The sequence below is a fragment of the Oncorhynchus tshawytscha genome, linkage group LG01 (assembly GCF_018296145.1).
Source record: "Oncorhynchus tshawytscha isolate Ot180627B linkage group LG01, Otsh_v2.0, whole genome shotgun sequence".
Classification (NCBI taxonomy): Eukaryota; Metazoa; Chordata; class Actinopteri; order Salmoniformes; family Salmonidae; genus Oncorhynchus; species Oncorhynchus tshawytscha.
This window is the reverse complement of record NC_056429.1, coordinates 69,108,378-69,129,545: the sequence shown is the minus strand read 5'-3', so window position 1 is coordinate 69,129,545 and position 21,168 is coordinate 69,108,378. Positions and strand designations below refer to the sequence as shown.

The window sequence follows — 21,168 nt, the reverse complement described above, 5'->3', positions numbered from 1 at the left end:
TTCTCAATGGGATTAAGGTCTGGGGAGTTTCCTGGCCATGGACCCAAAATATCAATGTTTTGTTCCCCGAGCCACTTAGTTATCACGTTTGCCTTAAGGCAATGCGCTCCATCATGCTGGAAAAGGATTGTTCGTCACCAAACTGTTCCTGGATGGTTGGGAGAAGTTGCTCTCGGAGGATGTGTTGGTACCATTCTTTATTCAAGGCTGTGTTCTTTGGCAAAATTGTGAGTGAGCCCACTCCCTTGGCTGAGAAGCAACCCCACACATGAATGGTCTCAGGATGCTTTACTGTTAGCATGACACAGGACTGATGTCAGTGCTCACCTTGTCTTCTCCGGACAAGCTTTTTTCCAGATGCCCCAAACAATCGTAAAGGGGATTCATCAGAGAAAATGACTTTACCCCAGTCCTCAGCAGTCCAATCCCTGTACCTTTCACAGAATATCAGTCTGTCCCTGATGTTTTTCCTGGAGAGAAGTGGCTTCTTTGCTGCCCTTCTTGACACCAGGCCATCCTCCAAATGTCTTTGCCTCACTGTGTGTGCAGATGCACTCACACCTGCCTGCTGCCATTCCTGAGCAAGCTCTGTACTGGTGGTGCCACGATCCCGCAGCTGAATCAACTTTAGTAGAAGGTCCTGGCGCTTGCTGGACTTTCTTGGGCGCCCTGAAGCCTTCTTCACAACAATTGAACCGCTCTCCTTAAAGTTCTTGATGATTCGATAAATGGTTAGGTGATTTAGGTGCAATCTTACTGGCAGCAATATCCTTGCCTGTGAAGCCCTTTTTGTGCAAAGCAATGATGACGGCACGTGTTTCCTTGCAGGTAACTGTGGTTGACAGAGGAAGAACAATAATTCCAAGCACCACCGTCCTTTTGAAGCTTCCAGTCTGTTATTTGAACTCAAACAGAATGACAGAGTGATCTCCAGCCTTGTCCTCATCAACACTCACATCTGTGTTAACAAGAGAATCACTGACATGATGTCAGCTGGTCCTTTTGGGGCAGGGCTGAAATGCAGTGGAAATGTTTTTTGGGGATTCAGGTCATTTGCATGGCAGAGAGGGAATTTGCAATTAATTGCAATTCATCTGATCACTATTCATAACATTCTGGAGTATATGCAAATTTCCATCATACAAACTGAGGCAGCAGACTGTGAAAATTAATATTTAGTCATTCTCAAAACTTTTGGCCACGACTATGTGTTCAGCAAAGCTAATGTATGTCCTCATCTGCCTCGTCTTATGTAATCTCTTTAGAGCTACCATCCGTCCGAATGAGCTAATCTAATAGCGGCGTCCGGTTTTGTTGCTGTTAAATAAAGAGTAGACTGTAGTAAGACACCTAAGACATTCCACAGGCACAGACTGAGATCCACCCTCACAACAGAATCCTATCCAAGCCAAGTCTGGCCAGAGATAGTGTATTCAGCTCAGGGTTGGAGCAGGGAGCTCGCTCTCCTGTCTCCAGGGCAGGGGACGATATCACTACAAGCTGGTATGAAGCTCCTCAGGGGCCTGTCCTTGTACCCCTATTCATTTCTGACAGCCTACTTAAAGTGTAGAGTTCCAGTCTCCATCTGTAGCCTCACGTTACACAAGCCTATTCCTTCTTGGAAAAAACTATGTGCTGCTCACCCATGTCTTCCTATTCACAGAGGGCTACATCCTACTAGCCTCATCCATCAGGATTCAGTGTAGCCTGTCACTCTGACAACAGTAGGGCCACCTTGTATAAGGGGGGGTTGGATGGGGTGCTCAATTACACTAAACTTTGGAATAGGTGAGAATTGATGGGCAGGTAGTTATTTTATATTCTTGATGACAACTAGAATTGTCTTTAGGCGCTGCGCTGTGAAACACCAACTGTCAAGAGTGAACAAGTGAGAAATCTTTACATAGAACCTGCAGCTTTTTAAAGTTGTGGTTAAATCCATAAAAATGCAATCTCATTAAATTATGTGGTTACAACACTATACCTTGACCATTATCAGAACACTATCCTCCTAAATCAGTCGTGTACCCATCTTCACTTTGTTTCCACTGACTGGTAAATAAAAATGTTGATCTCAGAGGTCAGGTTTTCTTTCAAGCAGTTACTCCATTTATTTAGTGGTCTGGTGAAAGTTTCTTCGTGAGAGCTGGTAGTCACCGCTAGCTTCAGGTTTTGGTTACTGATGGGTCAAGTTTGATGGGTCAACTCTATCTCATCAACAGTTGTGTTTTTATGTGTGTGTGTGTGTGTGTGTGTGTGTAAAAAAATATATATATACACTGCTCAAAAAAATAATGGGAACACTTAAACAACACAATGTAACTCCAAGTCAATCACACTTCTGTGAAATCAAACTGTCCACTTAGAAAGCAACACTGATTGACAATACATTTCACATGCTGTTGTGCAAATGGAATAGACAACAGGTGGAAATTATAGGCAATTAGCAAGACACCCCCAATAAAGGAGTGGTTCTACAGGTGGTGACCACAGACCACTTCTCAGTTCCTATGCTTCCTGGCTGATGTTTTGGTCACTTTTGAATGCTGGCGGTGCTTTCACTCTAGTGGTAGCATGAGACGGAGTCTACAACCCACACAAGTGGCTCAGGTAGTGCAGCTCATCCAGGATGGCACATCAATGCGAGCTGTGGCAAGAAGCACTGGAGCACTGCCAGAGCCCTGCAAAATGACCTCCAGCAGGCCACAAATGTACATGTGTCTGCTCAAACGGTCAGAAACAGAGGGTGGTATGAGGGCCCGACGTCCACAGGTGGGGGTTGTGCTTACAGCCCAACACCGTGCAGGACGTTTGGCATTTGCCAGAGAACACCAAGATTGGCAAATTCACCACTGGCGCCCTTTTGCTCTTCACAGATGAAAGCAGGTTCACACTGAGCACATGTGACAGACGTGACAGAGTCTGGAGACGCCGTGAAAAACGTTCTGCTGCCTGCAACATCCTCCAGCATGACTGGTTTGGCGGTGGGTCTGTCATGGTGTGGGGTGGCACTTCTTTGGGGGGGCGCACAGCCCTCCATGTGCTCGCCAGAGGTAGCCTGACTGCCATTAGGTACCGAGATGAGATCCTCAGACCCCTTGTGAGACCATATGCTGGTGCGGTTGGCTCTGGGTTCCTCCTAATGCAAGACAATGCTAGACCTCATGTGGCTGGAGTGTGTCAGCAGTTCCTGCAAGAGGAAGGCATTGATGCTATGGACTGGCCCGCCCGTTCCCCAGACCTGAATCCAATTGAGCACATCTGGGACATCATGTCTCGCTCCATCCACCAACGCCACGTTGCACAACAGACTGTCCAGGAGTTGGCGGATGCTTTAGTCCAGGTCTGGGAGGAGATCCCTCAGGAGACCATCCGCCACCTCATCAGGAGCATGCCCAGGCGTTGTAGGGAGGTCATACAGGCACGTGGAGGCCACACACATTTACTGAGCCTCATTTTGACTTGTTTTAAGGACATTACATCAAAGTTGGATCAGCCTGTAGTGTGGTTTTCCACTTTAATTTTGAGTGTGACTGCAAATCCAGACCTCCATGGGTTGATAAATTTGATTTCCATTGATTATTTTTGTGATTTTGTTGTCAGCACATTCAACTATGTAAAGAAAAAGGTATTTAATAAGAATATTTCATTAATTCAGATCTAGGATGTGTTATTTTAGTGTTCCCTTTATTTTTTGAGTAGTGTATATACAGTGGGGCAAAAAAGTATTTAGTCAGCCACCAATTGTGCAAGTTCTCCCACTTAAAAAGATGAGAGGCCTGTAATTTTCATCATAGGAATGTACACTTCAACTATGAATCCTACAGTGTAGGATTTTTAATGAATTTATTTGCAAATTATGGTGGAAAATAAGTATTTGGTCAATAACAAAAGTTTATCTCAATACTTTGTCATATACCCTTTGTTGGCAATGACAGAGGTCAAACATTTTCTGTAAGTCTTCACAAGGTCTTCACACACTGTTGCTGGTATTTTGACCCATTCCTCCATGCAGATCTCCTCTAGAGCAGTGATGTTTTGGGGCTGTTGCTGGGCAACACAGACTTTCAACTCCCTCCAAAGATTTTCTATGGGGTTGAGATCTGGAGACTGGCTAGGCCACTCCAGGACCTTGAAATGCTTCTTACGAAGCCACTTCTTTGTTGCCTGGGCGGTGTGTTTGGGATCATTGTCATGCTGAAAGACCCAGCCACGTTTCATCTTCAATGCCCTTGCTGATGTAGGAGGTTTTCACTCAAAATCCCACGATATATGGCCCCATTCATTCTTTCCTTTACACGGATCAGTCGTTCTGGTCCCTTTGCAGAAAAACAGCCCCAAAGCATGATGTTTCCACCCCCATGCTTCACAGTAGGTTTGGTGTTCTTTAGATGCAACTCAGCATTCTTTGTCCTCCAAACACAACGAGTTTTTACCAAAAAGTTATATTTTGGTTTCATCTGACCATACGACATTCTCCCAATCTTCTTCTGGATCATCCTAATGCTTTCTGGCAAACTTCAGATGGGCCTGGACATGTACTGGCTTAAGTAGGGGGAAACGTCTGGCACTGCAGGATTTGAGTCCCTGGCGGCGTAGTGTGTTACTGATGGTCGGCTTTGTCACTTTGGTCCCAGCTCTCTGCAGGTCATTCACTAGGTCCCCCCGTGTGGTTCTGGGATTTTTGCTCACCGTTCTTGTGATCATTTTGACCCCACGGGGTGAGATCTTGCGTGGAGCCCCAGATCGAGGGAGATTATCAGTGGTCTTGTATGTCTTCCATTTCCTAATAATTGCTCCCACAGTTGATTTCTTCAAACCAGGCTGCTTACCTATTGCAGATCCAGTCTTCCCAGCCTGGTGCAGGTCTACAATTTTGTTTCTGGTGTCCTTAGACAGCTTTTTGGTCTTGGCCATAGTGGAGTTTGGAGTGTGACTGTTTGAGGTTGTGGACAGGTGTCTTTTATACTGATAACAAGTTCAAACAGGTGCCATTAATACAGGTAACGAGTGGAGGACAGAGGAGCCTCTTAAAGAAGAAGTTACATGTCTGTGAGAGCCAGAAATCTTGCTTGTTTGTAGGTGACCAAATACTTATTTTCCACCATAATTTGCAAATAAATTCATTAAAAATCCTACAATGTGATTTTTCTGGATTTGTTTTCTCATTTTGTCTGTCATAGTTGAAGTGTACCAATGATGAAAATTACAATTGCACAATTGGTGGCTGACTAAATACTTTTTTTGCCCCATTGTATATAGGCTTTCTAGGGTAGACCAGGGCTTGTGACTTCATGCTCCAGATCGGATGGTGGGGGCCCTGGAATTCACGTCATGTCATGATTTATTTTTTTATCACTTAAATTATAAAAAAGGGTGGTTTAAACATTTAATAAAAATCACTTTTGTCACATCTGTAGTGTGAGTGTGTGTGCTCTCAGCTCTCAACGCTATGTAGCAGGCAGCCCTGAGTGTGTTTCCCTGGTCCCTCCGTGGCTGTCAGCACAGGCCCAGACCAGCAGCAGCTTCCTTTGCACGGCTCCCATTTCCCCTGCCAGGTGTTTCTATGTAGTAAGTCAATAAAGCTTTTAGTTTACATATGGAGCGATTTATTGTTGTTTTAATGTGCCACGTCGACAGACACCCGAGATGCCCCGGTCGATGTGTGTTTCTCTGCGCAATGACAGTCCACACAGCTGCAGTTAGCAAATCTCTCCTATCTGAGATACTGTGTGTGTGGGGAGGGTGCTGTGAGTGTATACTAGGGTTCAATATTTTCCAGGTATTTTACAAATGTTCCATCCCAAGAAAAATCACTTTTCTCCGGGTTAACCTGGTACTTCCCGCCCAAACCATACGTTTCAGTTTAAAGCATATAAATAGACTTTGATCGAAAATTCAGGGCTGATGAGCCATGCATTAAATACATTTTATGAGCCCTACATTAAATATATTTTATGAGCCCAAGCTCGAAAAGCCCAAATGATTGTGCCGTTATCCAAGAGAGCATATAGCTAGGGCTATATGTTCTCTCAGCTTTTTCATGGTTTGAAAGAGGTGCGTAAATCCAGTCCAGATAATACAATTCACACTCAAAAAGATTAGCCTACTGGAGCTTTACCCAAGAGAGCATATAGCTAGCTACATCTATAGGCTTTAATGTTTTTCTGTCGTCTATGGGCTTTGATGTTTTTCTGTCTGAAATGTAGCTAGCTATATGCTCTCTTGGGTAAAGCTCCAGTAGGCTAATCTTTTTGAGTGTGAATTGTATTATCTGGACTGGATTTACGCACCTCTTTCAAACCATGATAAAGCTGAGAGAACATGCGATTCTGGTGCAGCACATGTGGCCTACAAAGTTACAAGTAGAGGTCGACCGATTATGATTTTTCAACGCCGATACCGATTTATTGGCCGATTTTTGAATAATTATATATATATATTTTTAAATAAAAAATTACATAAACATTATTTAAAAAATATATATATTTTATTTATTTGTGACAATTAATGGCAATTACAACAATACTGAATGAACACTTATTTTAACTTAATATAATACATTAATAAAATCAATTTAGCCTCAAATAAATAATGAAACATTTTCAATTTGGTTTAAATAATGCAAAAACAAAGTGTTGGAGAAGAAAGTAAAAGTGCAATATGTGCCATGTAAGAAAGCTAACGTTTAAGTTCCTTGCTCAGAACATGAGAACATATGAAAGCTGGTGGTTCCTTTTAACATGAGTCTTCAATATTCCCAGGTAAGAAGTTTTAGGTTGTAGTTTATTATAGGAATTATAGGACTATTTCTCTATACCATTTGTATTTCCTTAACCTTTGACTATTGGATGTTCTTATAGGCACTTTAGTATTGCCAGTGTAACAGTATAGCTTACGTCCCTCTCCTCGTTCCTACCTGGGCTCAAACCAGGGACACATCGACAACAGCCACCCCCGAAGCATCGTTACCCATCGCTCCACAAAAGACGTGGCCCTTGCAGAGCAAGGGGAACAACTACTTCAAGGTCTCAGAGGGAGTGAAGTCGCCGATTGAAACGCTATTAGCGTGCACCCCGCTAACTAGCTAGCCATTTCACATCGGTTACACCAGCCTAATTTCGGGAGTTGATAGGCTTGAAGTCATAAACAGTTCAATGCTTGAAGCACAGCGAAGAGCTGCCAGCAAATGCAGGAAAGTGCTGTTTAAATGAATGCTTCTGAGCCTGCTGCTGCCTACCACCGCTCAGTCTGACTGCTCTATCAAATATCAAATCATAGACTTAATTATAATATAAGAACACACAGAAATACGAGCCTTAGGTCATTAATATGGTCAAATCCGGAAACTATCATTTCGAAAAACAAAACCGTTTATTCTTTCAGTGAAATACGGAATCGTTCCATATTTTATCTAACGGGTGGCATCCATAAGTCTAAATATTGCTGTTACATTGTACAACCTTCAATGTTATGTTATAATTATGTACAATTCTGGCAAATTAATTACGGTCTCTGTTAGAAAGAAATGGTCTTCACACAGTTTGCAACGAGCCAGACGGCCCAAACTGCTGCATATACCCTGACTGCTTGCACAGAGCGAAAGAAGTGACACAATTTCTATAGTTAATAGTAATTCATGTTAGCAGGCAATATTAACTAAATATGCAGGTTTAAAAATATATACTTGTGTATTGAATTTAAAGAAAGGCATTGATGTTTATGGTTAGGTACACATTGGTGCAACGACAGTGCTTTTTACGCGAATGCGCTTGTTAAATCATCAGCCGTTTGGCGAAGTAGGCTGTGATTCGATGAGAAATTAACAGGCACAGCATCGATTATATGCAACGCAGGACAAGCTAGATAAACTAGTAATATCATCAACCATGTGTCGTTAAGCAACTTACCTTGGCTTCTTTCTGCACTCACGTAACAGGTAGTCAGCCACAGTCTCCTCATGGAGTGCAATGTAATCGGCCGCAATCGGTGTCCAAAAATGCAGATTTACCGATTTGTTATATGAACTTGAAATCGGCCCTAATTAATCGTCCATTCTGATTAATCAGTCGACCTCTAGTCACAAGTGTAGGCTAGCAAATTTTATTTTAATTTGGAAATATAATTTGGCCTATTGTTATAATTAGTAGGCTGATGCAGATATGCCTTTCATAATATTTCCCCTAATGTTATTAGCCTACCTCCTCTTTTTCTCTCTATTGTTGTGAGTTCTATTGGCTGCTGTATTTAACATTCAGCAAACAAGAGCTTGCGTCCCTCTTCGAATAGTCTATTGGTAAAAGAAATGCTACAAAAACAATACCCAGCAAGCTATTCTAGTATAGCTTTTCCTGCATGGGCCTCCAAGAGCTAAGGAGTGTTTTTTGTTTTAGGAAGAGAGGCCATTGAATTTATTACCTGAAAGAGGTATATGGGACATCTAGATTAATCCTGTTCAAGATATCTATATTTTTTGGATGGAATTGATGCGGAGAGAGAGAGAAACTGCTCACTCATGCTCTGATTTAAAGCAATGATATTTGAGTGATAGGCTGTTTTAAAATGTAGGCCTACCTGTCACAAGAAAAAAAGTTACCATGATGAGATGATAGGTTTACATCCATTGTAAACTGCACTCCAAACTGAGATGGGCTCTCTGTCCCCACCATGAGCATTGATGATTTGATCATGCAGAGAGAAGGCCATAGAGAAGACAGATTTAGTCATTGTATATCATTTAACAGTTCCATTTCACGTCATGCTGTTGATATAAAAAATGTATTATAATTGACCGATTTCTCTGAGTTATTTACCCCGGGAAAAGGGACTAGTTTTTGGCGGTTGATCTCAGAAACTGTGTTCCCGCCATTCAACCCTAGTGTATACCTGTGTGAAATTGTCTATGCGCCAAGGCAGATAGGACCCAACTTGGCCTGGCCCAGGGAAAGGTGATACACAACAATGGTCCAAAGGCCCCTTTTAACGTTTGCTTATCCTCCGATAACCAGGCAGCACTTAATGCCGTTAATGGATTTTGTTCCCTGGGGTGGGTGTGACTGATGGGCTGGGGCTAGGGGGTGAGGATGGGGCTGGGGCTGGGATTGAGCTGTGGCTGGGATGGCAGAAAGGCATGGGGCACGGTCAGCTGATCAGACTTGTTTGGACTTCTGCTCTGCAGACATCATTAAATATGCAGCTCCCGGGTCATATTCCTCCACTCTGCTCCTTTTTATCTCCCATTGATCAGGTCTACAAACATACACAAATGACCTTTAATCTGGACACGTTATGCTTCACATATTGGGTTCAGCTCCGGAGGGAGCCGAAGTTATGACTAATGTACTTGTGCTGCATGATACTAGACAAGTGTTTTGAGTGGAAGTGTTTGTATCCATGATATTTGGAGGGAAGTCTATTTTAAAACAAAAGAGAGCAGAGACAGTCATGTGGGTAAGTGTATAAACTGCTTAGCGTTAAACTCATTCAGACAATTGGGTAGGATATGTGTCCTAACGGATGCAATGTGTCGTGAATTGAACACTGTGTGATGGATGTAAAGTATATTGTAAAGGCGCTGAGCTGATATGGCCGGAAGAAAATCTCACCCTCTATTGTTTTATTAAACATGGTCCGTCTTCTAATCATTGAGTGAATAGACCATGCCTAGCACCAGGGCTCATCCAATTGGATAATTTATTTACCAATAGGCAAGTCTAGCCTATGTCCTCCCTGATGTTCTAGTACATTCACATGATTAAAACCTAATGTTAATGCCTGTACCACAGTGGATTTTATAGGATTGGACCACAGTTGAAAAGCCATATGGGATGATACCCTATTTGAGGTGATCTCATGTACCTGTTTGCTCTGGCAGTGACACAGTCACTGTGGCAGCGTGGCCTGGACAGAACAAGCAGAGCTCAGTCAGTCCGATAGATCCACTGGGTGAACGGATAATGGATTACGTCAACTCAATTTAGTCAACATGGTAGAGCAGTGTGAAAACAAAATGTTCCTCTCCATGCAAAGCTTTGCTAATCTCTCCATCATATTCGGCTTACATAAAGCCGGGTTTGGAGGCCGGCAGATATCACTCTGCCTCTACCTCTGTCTCCTCCTCACCATCCAGCCTACTGCTTCTCTACTCTACAGTGCCCCCTAGGACCAGGGAGTTTACTCCATGTGGTTTTTAAAGTATAGATACATTGGGGAGCAGTAGATGGCTGGAGACTGGTTAAGGCCTGTTCACTGAGTATTCACAATTACTGACTTTGTTTATGTGCATGCGTGGGAGTTGGCATTTTAACTTAGACACCACAGCTACACTGTCATCTCTACTGGATAGGAATAACACAGTTTTTGTCAACCATAGGATATTAATGTTTGTGTGTCCGTGAAATGGCTGGTACACTAAAGGTGTTATGACCGACGTATCATTATAGAACATTTGTCATGTTGATTGACAGTATATTCAATTGTGGTTTATCTCACCAAAATAGGCTATATTCTTTCAACTGGTGTATTGCAGCTACCAGCTTCACACTTAACCTGTAGTGACACCCCATCCCGTGAACGGGACCGTTGTCATCATCTGACACTAATTAGCATAACGCAACGGACATAAATCTTCCTAGAAAATATTCCTATTCATGTAAATCACAAGTGAAATATATTGGAACACAGCTTAGCCTTTTGTTAATCACCCTGTCATCTCAGATTTTCAAAATATGCTTTACAGCCAACGCTAGACAAGCATTTGTGTAAGTTTATCATAGCCTAGCGTAGCATTATGCCTTGCTAGCAGCAGGCAACCTTGTCACGGAAATCAGAAAAGCAATCAAATTAAATCATTTACCTTTGATGAACTTCAGATGTTTTCACTCACGAGACTCCCAGGTAGACAGCCAAAGTTCATTTTTTCCCCAAAATATTATTTTTGTAGGCGAAATAGCTCCGTTTGTTCTTCACGTTAGGCTGAGAAATCGCCCGGAAATTGCGGTCACCACAACGCCGAAAAATATTCAAAATTAGCTCCATAATATCGACAGAAACATAGCAAACGTTGTTTAGAATCCATCCTCAAGGTGTTTTTCTAATATCTATTCGATAATATATCCGTCGGGACAATTCGTTTTTCAGTAGGACCGATTGGAATAATGGCTACCTCCTGTATTTTATGCGAGAATCTCTCTCGGAGCCACCATGTGACCACTTACGCAATGTGGCTGCCTACGGCTATTCTTCAACAGAAATGCGTAGAACTACGTCACAATGCTGTAGACACATTGGGGAATACGTAGAAAGCGTAAGCTCGTTGATGGTACATTCACAGCTGAATAGGGAGTCATTGGAACGCAGCGCTTTCAAAACCTGGGGCACTTCCGGATTGGATTTTTCTCAGGCTTTGGCCTGCAACATCTGTTCTGTTATACTCACAGACAATATCTTTACAGTTTTGGAAACGTTAGTGTTTTCTATCCAAAGAGTGTTTTCTATTCTATTTCTAAATGTTAGAGTGTTTTCTATTCAATTATATGCATATTCTAGCATCTTTTCCTGACAAAATATCCTGTTTAAAACGGGAACTTTTTTTAATCCAAAAATGAAAATACTGCCCCCTAACACCAAGAGGTTTTAAATGTGTTGCGATAGCTTTTACAGAGCAAAAAAAAGATATCCTTGATTTCTATTATAATAATTTCAAGTAAAATATAGCACTCACTGATCATCTATTTCTTTCATTTCAGCCTTAACTGCATTCACGTACCTCACCATCTTCGATCTCTTCAGGTGAGTAAGTGGGAATCCTGGGGCTCATTATGTTTTGTCATCATTGTCTGAAGAAGTTTTACACTAAGCTAAGTTGTGTACCTAACATTTTGTGTTGAGCTCTTTTTACTGCTGTGCAACTGCTTGTGTTGAGCTGTTGTTGTTAGTCATGATGACTTATGTGTGTGTACCTGTTGGCCCACAGTCTGATCACCTGTTTGCTGAGCTCTTGGGTGGCAATGAAGAAGCCTAGTCAGCTCTTCTCTTTTGGGTAAGTCCACTAGCACACTGATTCTACAGTAGCCCCCACTGTTAATCTTGATTTTAAAAATGTAGTCATTAGATGATCGTGTTTCCATTGGCCTGTATTGATTATTAATAATATGTGTGGTGTGTATGCATTAATGTATTAATGTATGTGATACAACACTTACATACCAACACAGCTTAGGTTGTTTAAGCCCCTGGGGGTACGACAACGACTATGGATCTGTCTCCGTCTGTTCGCATGTTAGTTTACAAAATAACTCTGATTGGCCCAAGGGATGCTATAGTAATTGACTGAAATTCCAAACTTTGAACAAACATATCTCCTGTCCCATTTGAGCTACAGTCATGAACAGCAAGTTTCCTGTTAGGACCTATAAGCTCCGGCAATTAGATTTTCTGGCAAATTATACTTTTTGTCCCCCACAATTGTGGTTGGGAATAGATTAAAAAATATATATAATGCTGCTACTCTTCCTTCCTATATGATTTGATGACACTACATAACCGCCTGGTAATTTGTCACCAAACTTGTCACAAAAAAAAAATTTAACATAAATGTGCATGCATTAGATATTCTCAACTTAGTTTTTTTTGCGAGTACTTGATAATAATTTAAGCGAGTACTCACAGTAAAATAATTTAAAATGCCCTAGGAGTGTCTTGTATAGAGACCGTTTGCATAAGTGTAAACGATCTACAACAGTGGATCGATGTGAATATTTCAGTCAATTCATTGACATGGGACCATTCTGTTACTTTCAGTTTAGTCTATCAGTATAACTGTCTCTCGTCTGCCCATAAAAATAAATCAAATCAAATCAAATTTTATTTGTCACATACACATGGTTAGCAGATGTTAATGCGAGTGTAGCGAAATGCTTGTGCTTCTAGTTCCGACAATGCAGTAATAACGAACAAGTAATCTAACAATTCCAAAAAAACTACTGTCTTATAACACAGTGTAAGGGGATAAAGAATATGTACATAAGGATATATGAATGAGTGATGGTACAGAGCAGCATAGGCAAGATACAGTAGATGATATCGAGTACAGTATATACATATGAGATAAGTATGTAAACCAAGTGGCATAGTTAAAGTGGCTAGTGATAAATGTATTACATAAGGATGCAGTCGATAATATAGAGTACAGTATCAACGTATGCATATGAGATGAACAATGTAGGGTAAGTAACATTATATAAGGTAGCATTGTTTAAAGTGGCTAGTGATATATTTACATCATTTCCCATCAATTCCCATGATTAAAGTGGCTGGAGTAGAGTCAGTGTCATTGACAGTGTGTTGGCAGTAGCCACTCAATGTTAGTGGTGGCTGTTTAACAGTCTGATGGCCTTGAGATAGAAGCTGTTTTTCAGTCTCTCGGTCCCAGCTTTGATGCACCTGTACTGACCTCGCCTTCTGGATGACAGCGGGGTGAACAGGCAGTGGCTCGGGTGGTTGATGTCCTTGATGATCTTTATGGCCTTCCTGTAGCATCGGGTGGTGTAGGTGTCCTGGAGGGCAGGTAGTTTGCCCCCGGTGATGCGTTGTGCAGACCTCACTACCCTCTGGAGAGCCTTACGGTTGAGGGCGGTGCAGTTGCCATACCAGGCGGTGATACAGCCCGCCAGGATGCTCTCGATTGTGCATCTGTAGAAGTTTGTGAGTGCTTTTGGTGACAAGCCGAATTTCTTCAGCCTCCTGAGGTTGAAGAGGCGCTGTGCGCCTTCCTCACGATGCTGTCTGTGTGAGTGGACCAATTCAGTTTGTCTGTGATGTGTATGCCGAGGAACTTAAAACTTGCTACCCTCTCCACTACTGTTCCATCGATGTGGATGGGGGTGTTCCCTCTGCTGTTTCCTGAAGTCCACAATCATCTCCTTAGTTTTGTTGACGTTGAGTGTGAGGTTATTTTCCTGACACCACACTCCGAGGGCCCTCACCTCCTCCCTGTAGGCCGTCTCGTCGTTGTTGGTAATCAAGCCTACCACTGTTGTGTCGTCCGCAAACTTGATGATTGAGTTGGAGGCGTGCGTGGCCACGCAGTCGTGGGTGAACAGGGAGTACAGGAGAGGGCTCAGAACGCACCCTTGTGGGGCCCCAGTGTTGAGGATCAGCGGGGAGGAGATGTTGTTGCCTACCCTCACCACCTGGGGGCGGCCCGTCAGGAAGTCCAGTACCCAGTTGCACAGGGCGGGGTCGAGACCCAGGGTCTCGAGCTTGATGACGAGCTTGGAGGGTACTATGGTGTTGAATGCCGAGCTGTAGTCGATGATCCTGTTTATATCAATGCTTTTTCCTATCAAGCTGTGGAGTCTTCTCTGACATCCCGTCCCTTTTGAGCTATCAAGTTTTGATTTCAATTGAGGGGAAAAAAATACTTCGTTTTTTTTTTTTTGTCTCTCTCTCTCATTAATCCATGCAACATACATTTTAATAATTGTCACGAATTGGGGGCGAGGGACAACATGTTTACTGTTGCCTTGATGGGGTACGACAGTTGAACTAAGCTCATGCGGCATTTCTAAGTTATTTTCTTCAGTAATCAGTGGGTACATATCATAAGTCAAAAAAAAAATTATGTAGCAACTGCTGATTGCCCCTTTACAGCTGGAAAGGCTTCAACATTGGTATAAATGTACAAAATGTTAGCCCCACAAATTTTGTGGAACAGAAAGAAGAATATTTTATAACTGAAAATTATGCATATACAAAGCTGATCCCGGTTGTAAATTGTTGTTATTCAGTATGATTTTGAATATATATGAAAGCATATTCATAATTTGTTAGTGGTCGTTTTGTTCCCACAGTTTTTGGACAGGTTTAGGACGAGCTCATTGATATGGATTTCCATCCCAGTGAGTTAATGGGTTCACAACGCTCTCTGCTCAGCCCCTAACAGCAGTACAGCAGTACACTTCTCTGCAACTCCCTGACATCAAGGGGACCCCCATTTGATTTTGTTAGTTATAATTTTAACATGGCATAAATCATGGCAGAATGTGTAGAATTTCATGAAATTCGCTTTAAAACAGCAAATGTTTCTCTCCACCCCATGGCAAAATGAGTAGAATTGCATGAAATTATTAATAAAATTACTAAATTCTCTCCGGCCTATGGCAAGATGTGTAGAATTGCAGGAAATTAACTTGAACAATTTTAGGGTGGGGGGGAACCAAATCGTGCTTAGGGCCCCCCAAATGGCTCACGGTAGTACAGTACTGGGAGCCACGTTCCACTTTGTTACTCTCTGCTCAGCCCCTAATGCAGTATTTTGCATTTTATTTGGATCCCCATTAGCTGCTGCCAAGGCATCCACTACTTTTCCTGGCGTCCAAACAGGAACAAAACAATATATCACAACAAAACAATAGTCTACACTCTCTGTGAACTTGGCTAGGCTGAGCTGGGGGGGGTCAATATCGAGCCTTTGTTTTACAGGGGTGTGTTTGGGTTCAACTAAAGGGTCTGTTTGCAGTTCTGGCAAACACCAGAGTGACCCAGTGACATTTGGATGTTGGCTTGACGGCCCCACAGAATGGGACATGGCACTCTGTTGCCCAAACAACCCATTAGGCTTCATTTTGGGGATATGCGATGCCTCGCCCTCTTTTTGTGTTCTGCTTTTTGTGGCCAGTGCTGTGGTGTGTTAGCAAAACAGAAGTTGGGTATGCAACATTTTACACACATGAGTTTTATTTTGATATTCTAGTTGCCAGTAGACATCAACCCAACTGATGTAGTATTGTATTGTGGTTTGTCTTTGGGTTTTGGGCAGACCACTGAGGCTGAAGATGGCGTACTGGTTTGTATCCCGGTCAGGGGAACAGTTTTTGAAGATGAATGGTCATTTGTGTTATCTGGGATTAAAATGATACATTAGCACTTTCATTAAGGCTTACAGGGAATTGTCCTGTGCATCATGTCACCCAGTCCCAAAACTCATACATTGTATGTTGTTTTATTTATGGACATCTATTAGTGTTTCACAGAATGTTTATATTTACCTCTCTGTTGAGATTTTCATAAGACACAATGAGATCAGTGACAAATGTTTTGTTAAATATATTTTCAAGGATTTTAGTAGTCTTTCAGTAGTTTAAATGAAAATGCATGAGTCAAAGCACCTTCTCTGATGTCAGTCATGTGTATTTTCAGTTATGTCAGTTTGCTTGATTGCTCATGTATTGTGTGTATTCAGTGTGGGTGTGTGTTCGGTCTTTATTTGGATAGTCCATCTGTAGATGCTTCTTGCATTGGAATATTGAATTCTGCTTATATTATCATGCTACACCACAATAAACGTAACATTCAAATGCTAAGACTCCGAGATCATTAAGTGCTTTTGAAAGTTGTAGCTTATCTCTGCTGCGCTGTATCAGCACAATGGACAGCGCCCTCCAGCTAGGTAGTTTGGGTAATGAATATAGGCTACAAGATATATGGGGCAATTCACAAATTACAAGCAGCATATTTGAATGCAGCTGTACACACAGCTGTCTTACCAAAATAATGCAAACCAAATAAAACAGCGGTGCCAAGTAGTAGCGGTGCCAAAATATCAGATCAAAAAGGCATGACAATCTATATTTAGGCTAGTTACATTAACAGTAAACAAACACAGTAAACAAAAGGTGAATGGAGGTCCAAATAACCAAAATATAGCCTACTACAGTGAGATGCAGCCAGTAGGGCTGGGTGGTATACTGTATTTTACTATATACAGTGGCATGCAAAAGTATTCACCCCCTTGGCATTTTTCCTATTTTGTTGCCTTACAACCTGGAATTCAAATGGATTTTGGCTGGGTCTGTATCATTTGATTTACACAACATGCCTACCACTTTGAAGTTGCAAAATATTTTTGTGAAATAAACAAGAAATGAGACAAAAAAACAGAACTTGATCGTGCGTAACTATTCACCCCCCCTAAGTCAATACTTTGTAGAGCCACCTTTTGCAGCAATTACAGCTGCAAGTCTCTTGGGGTATGTCTCTATAAGCTTGGCACATCTAGCCACTGGGATATTTGCTCATTCTTCAAGGCAAAACTGCTCCAGCTCCTTCAAGCTGGATGGGTTCCGCTGGTGTACAGCAATCTTTAAGTCATACCACAAATTCTCAATTGGACTGAGGTCTGGGCTTTGACAAGGCCATTCCAAGACATTTAAATGTTTCCCCTTAAACCAAAAGAGTGTTGCTTTAGCAGTATGATTAGGGTCATTGTCCTGCTGGAAGGTGAACCTCCGTCCCAGTCTCAAATCTCTGGAAGGCTGAAACAGGTTTCCCTCAAGAATTTCCCTGTATTTACCTCCATCCATCATTCCTTCAATTCTGACCAGTTTCCCAGTCCCTGCCAATGAAAAACATCCCCACAGGATGATGCTGCCACCACCATGCTTCACTGTGGGGATGGTGTTTTCTGGGTGTAAAGAGGGGTTGGGTTTGCGCCAGACATTGCATTTTCCTCTCATCTGACCAGAGTACCTTCTTCCATATGTTTGGGGAGTCACCCACATGCCCTTTTGGCGAACACCTAACATGTTTGCTTTTTTTTTTTCTGTAACTACCCATCCCGGATCCGGGAGAATTGTCATCAACTGACACTAAGTAGCAACGGACAAAAAAATCTTACTAGAAAATATTCATATTCATGAAATCACAAGTGAAATATATTCAAACACAGCTTAGCCTTTTGTTAATCACCCTGTCATCTCAGATTTTGAAAATATGCTTTACAGCCAAAGCAAGACAAGTATTTGTGTAAGTTTATCGATAGCCTAGCATAGCATTATGCCTAGCTAGCAGCAAGCAATCTGGTTAAGAAAATCAGAAAAGCAATCAAATTAAATCGTTTACCTTTGATGAGCTTCGGATGTTTTCACTCACGAGACTCCCAGTTGGATAGCAAATGTTCCTTTTTTCCAGAAAAAATATTTTTGTAGCCAAAAGTTCTTCACGTTTGGCTGAGAAAACGACTGGAAATTGCGGTCACGACAACACCGAAAAATATTCCAAATTAGCTCCATAATATCGACAGAAACATGGCAAACGTTGTTTATAATCAGTCCTCAATGTGTTTTTCAAATATCTATTCGATAATATATCAACCGGGACAGAGCTTTTTTCAGTAAGACCGGGTGGAAAAATGGCTACCTCTGTCTTTTGCGTGAGAAATACACAGAGCCATCAGGTAGACACTGACGCAATGTTGTCGCTCAGGCTCATTTTTCTAAATAAAAGCCTGAAACTATGTCTTGTGATACTAGACACATTAAGGAAGCCATAGAAAAAGGAATTTCGTTGATATCCCATTCACTGCTCAATAGGGAAGCATAGGAAGGGACTCTTATTTAGAAACCGCTGCGTTCCTGATTGGATTTTTCTCATTCTTTTGCCTGCAATATCAGTTCTGTTATACTCACAGACACTATCTTTACAGTTTTGGAAACTTTAGAGTGTTTTCTATTATGTCAATAATAGTAAAGCCCAGTTCTGTGGAGTGTGCGGCTTAAAGTGGTCCTATGGACAGATACTCCAATCTCCGCTGTGGAGCTTTGCAGCTACTTCAGGGTTATCTTTGGTCTCTTTGTTGCCTCTCTGATTATGCGTTCCTTGCCTGGTCTGTGAGTTTTGGTGAACTTCCCTCTCTTGTCAGGTTTGTTGTGGTGCCATATTCTTTCCATTTTATAATAATGGATTTAATGGTGCTCCATGGGATGTTCAAAGTTTCAGATATATTTTTATAACCTAACCCTGATCTTTACTTCTCCACAACTTTGTCCCTGACCTGTTTGGAGAGCTCCTTGGTCTTCGTAGTGCCACTTGCTTGTTGTTGCCCCTTGCTTAGTGGTGTTGCAGACTCTGGGATCTTTCAGAACATGTGTGTGTACCTACCTACCTCCCTCCCTCCACCAGGGCCTCCCACAGGTTGTGAAACGCGCAGTATTAAATAGAGCCATGACTACATGTAACTCTCTGCCACCCCAGGTAACTCATGCTAGCAATAAAAAACATTTTTTTTAAAGAGATAAAAGAACAACTTACTGCACAAGGGGGAGGGTGAAGGGACACAGCCATTTTATATCAATCATATTCAATCAATCAAATTCATTTATAAAGTTATTTTTTACATCAGCAGATGTCACAAAGTGTTTATACAGAAATCCAGCCTAAAACACCAAACAGCAGGCAGCGTTGAAGCACAGTGGCTAGGAAAAAAATCCCTAGAAAGGCAGGAACCTAGGAATAAATGTAGAGAGGAACCATGCTCTGAGGGGTGGCCAGTCCTCTTTTGGCTGTGCCGGGTGGAGATTTTAAGAGTACATGGCCATTAAGGCCAGATTGTTCTTCAAGATGTTCATAGATGCCCAGCAGGGTCAAATAATAATCACAGTGGTTGTAGAGGGTGCAACAGGTCAGCACCTCAGGAGTAAATGTCAGCTGGCTTTTCGTAGCTGATCATTCAGAGGTCAAGACAGTAGGTGCGGTAGAGAGAGGGAGAGTCAAACAACAGGTCTGGGACAAGGTAGCATGTCCGGTGAACAGGTCAGGGTTCCATAGCCGAAGGCAGAACAGAAACTGGAGCAGTAGCACAAACAGGTGGACTGGGAACAGCCAGGAGTCATCAGGCCAGGTAGTCTTATGGTATGGTCCTAGGTATTGACCCTAGCCCCCCGGTACATAGACTATAGCAGAATAGATACTGGAGGTGGAGACAAAGGTGCGCCATCAACAGACCACCAACTTACTACCCTGAGACAATGCTGAGTATAGCCCACAAAGATCTCCTCCACCCGAAAAGCCCGAGGGGACGCAAAACCGGAAAGGAAGATCACGTCAGTGACTCAACCCACTCAAGTGACGCACCCCTCGTAGGGACGGCATGGAAGAGAACTAAAATACAGGCTTCCAGTGTAGACCATTTTGGGGCTTCACCATGTTTTATTGAAATGTACAGCTCTGTGTCGTCCGCATAGCAGTGAAAGTTGATTTTCTGAAAATTTCCGAATGACATCACTATGAGGTAGAATATTTAGTGAAAACAATTGTGGTCCTAAAACAGAACCTTGAGGGACACTGAAACGTACAACTCATTTGTCAGAGGACAAACCATCCATGGACATTGACTGATATCTCTCCAACAGATAACTAAACCAGGCAAGAACTTGTCCGTGTAGACCAAATAGGGTTTCCAATCTCTCCAAAAGAATGTGGGGATTGATGGTGTAAAACGCTGCACTAAGGACTAGGAGCATAAGGACAGATGCAGAGTCTTGGTCTGACGCCATTAAAAAGGTCATTTACCACCTTCACGAGTGTAGTCTCAGTACTATGATAGGGTCTAAAACCAGACTGAAGCATTTCGTATACATTATTTGTCTTCTGGAAGGCAGTGAGTTGATACATAATTGAAATTGAATTCTATATAGGCTAGAGGTCGACCAATTAATCGGAATGGCCGATTAATTAGGGTCGATTTCAAGTTTACATAACAATTGAAAATCTGTATTTTTGGACACGGATTATTATTTTATTTTTTATTTAATCTTTATTTAACTAGGCAAGTCGGTTAACCTGTTGCGTCGAGCCATCCCGGATCCGGGATCGTGAATACAGCCTCAAGCTCATTACCATAACGCAACGTTAACTATTCATGAAAATCGCAAATGAAATGAAATTAATATGCTAGCTCTCAAGCTTAGCCTTTTGTTAACAACACTGTCATCTCAGATTTTCAAAATATGCTTCTCAACCATTGCAAAATAAGCATTTGTGTAACAGCTAGCGCACCTAGCATAGCATTTAGCGTTAGCATTAGCAGGCAACCTCTTCACAAAAACCAGAAAATCATTCAAATAAAATCATTACCTTTGAAGAACTTCAGATGTTTTCAATGAGGAGAGACTCAGTTAGATAGCAAATGCTCCGTTTTTCCTGAAAGATGATTTGTTTAGGAGAAATTGCTCCGTTTGGTGCGTCACGTTTGGCTACCAAAAAAAAACGAAAATTCAGTCTTCAAAACGTCGAACTTTTTTCCAAATTAACTCCATAATATCGACTGAAACATGGCAAACGTTGTTTAGGACCAATCCTCAAGGTGTTTTTCACATATCTCTTCATGAT

General features: G+C 42.0%; 1 protein-coding gene across 1 annotated transcript in view; it reads left to right on the top strand.

Annotated features, from left to right (window-relative positions):
* The window catches only part of LOC112255582 (zinc transporter 6), an 87,056-nt gene that overhangs the window by 30,103 nt on the left and 35,785 nt on the right, over positions 1-21,168 (top strand). Inside the window, exons 5-6 of the mRNA XM_024428525.2 lie at positions 11,748-11,790; positions 11,975-12,040. Of these exons, the coding sequence (XP_024284293.1) occupies positions 11,748-11,790; positions 11,975-12,040 (109 nt within the window). The remainder of the gene's footprint in view (positions 1-11,747; positions 11,791-11,974; positions 12,041-21,168) is intronic.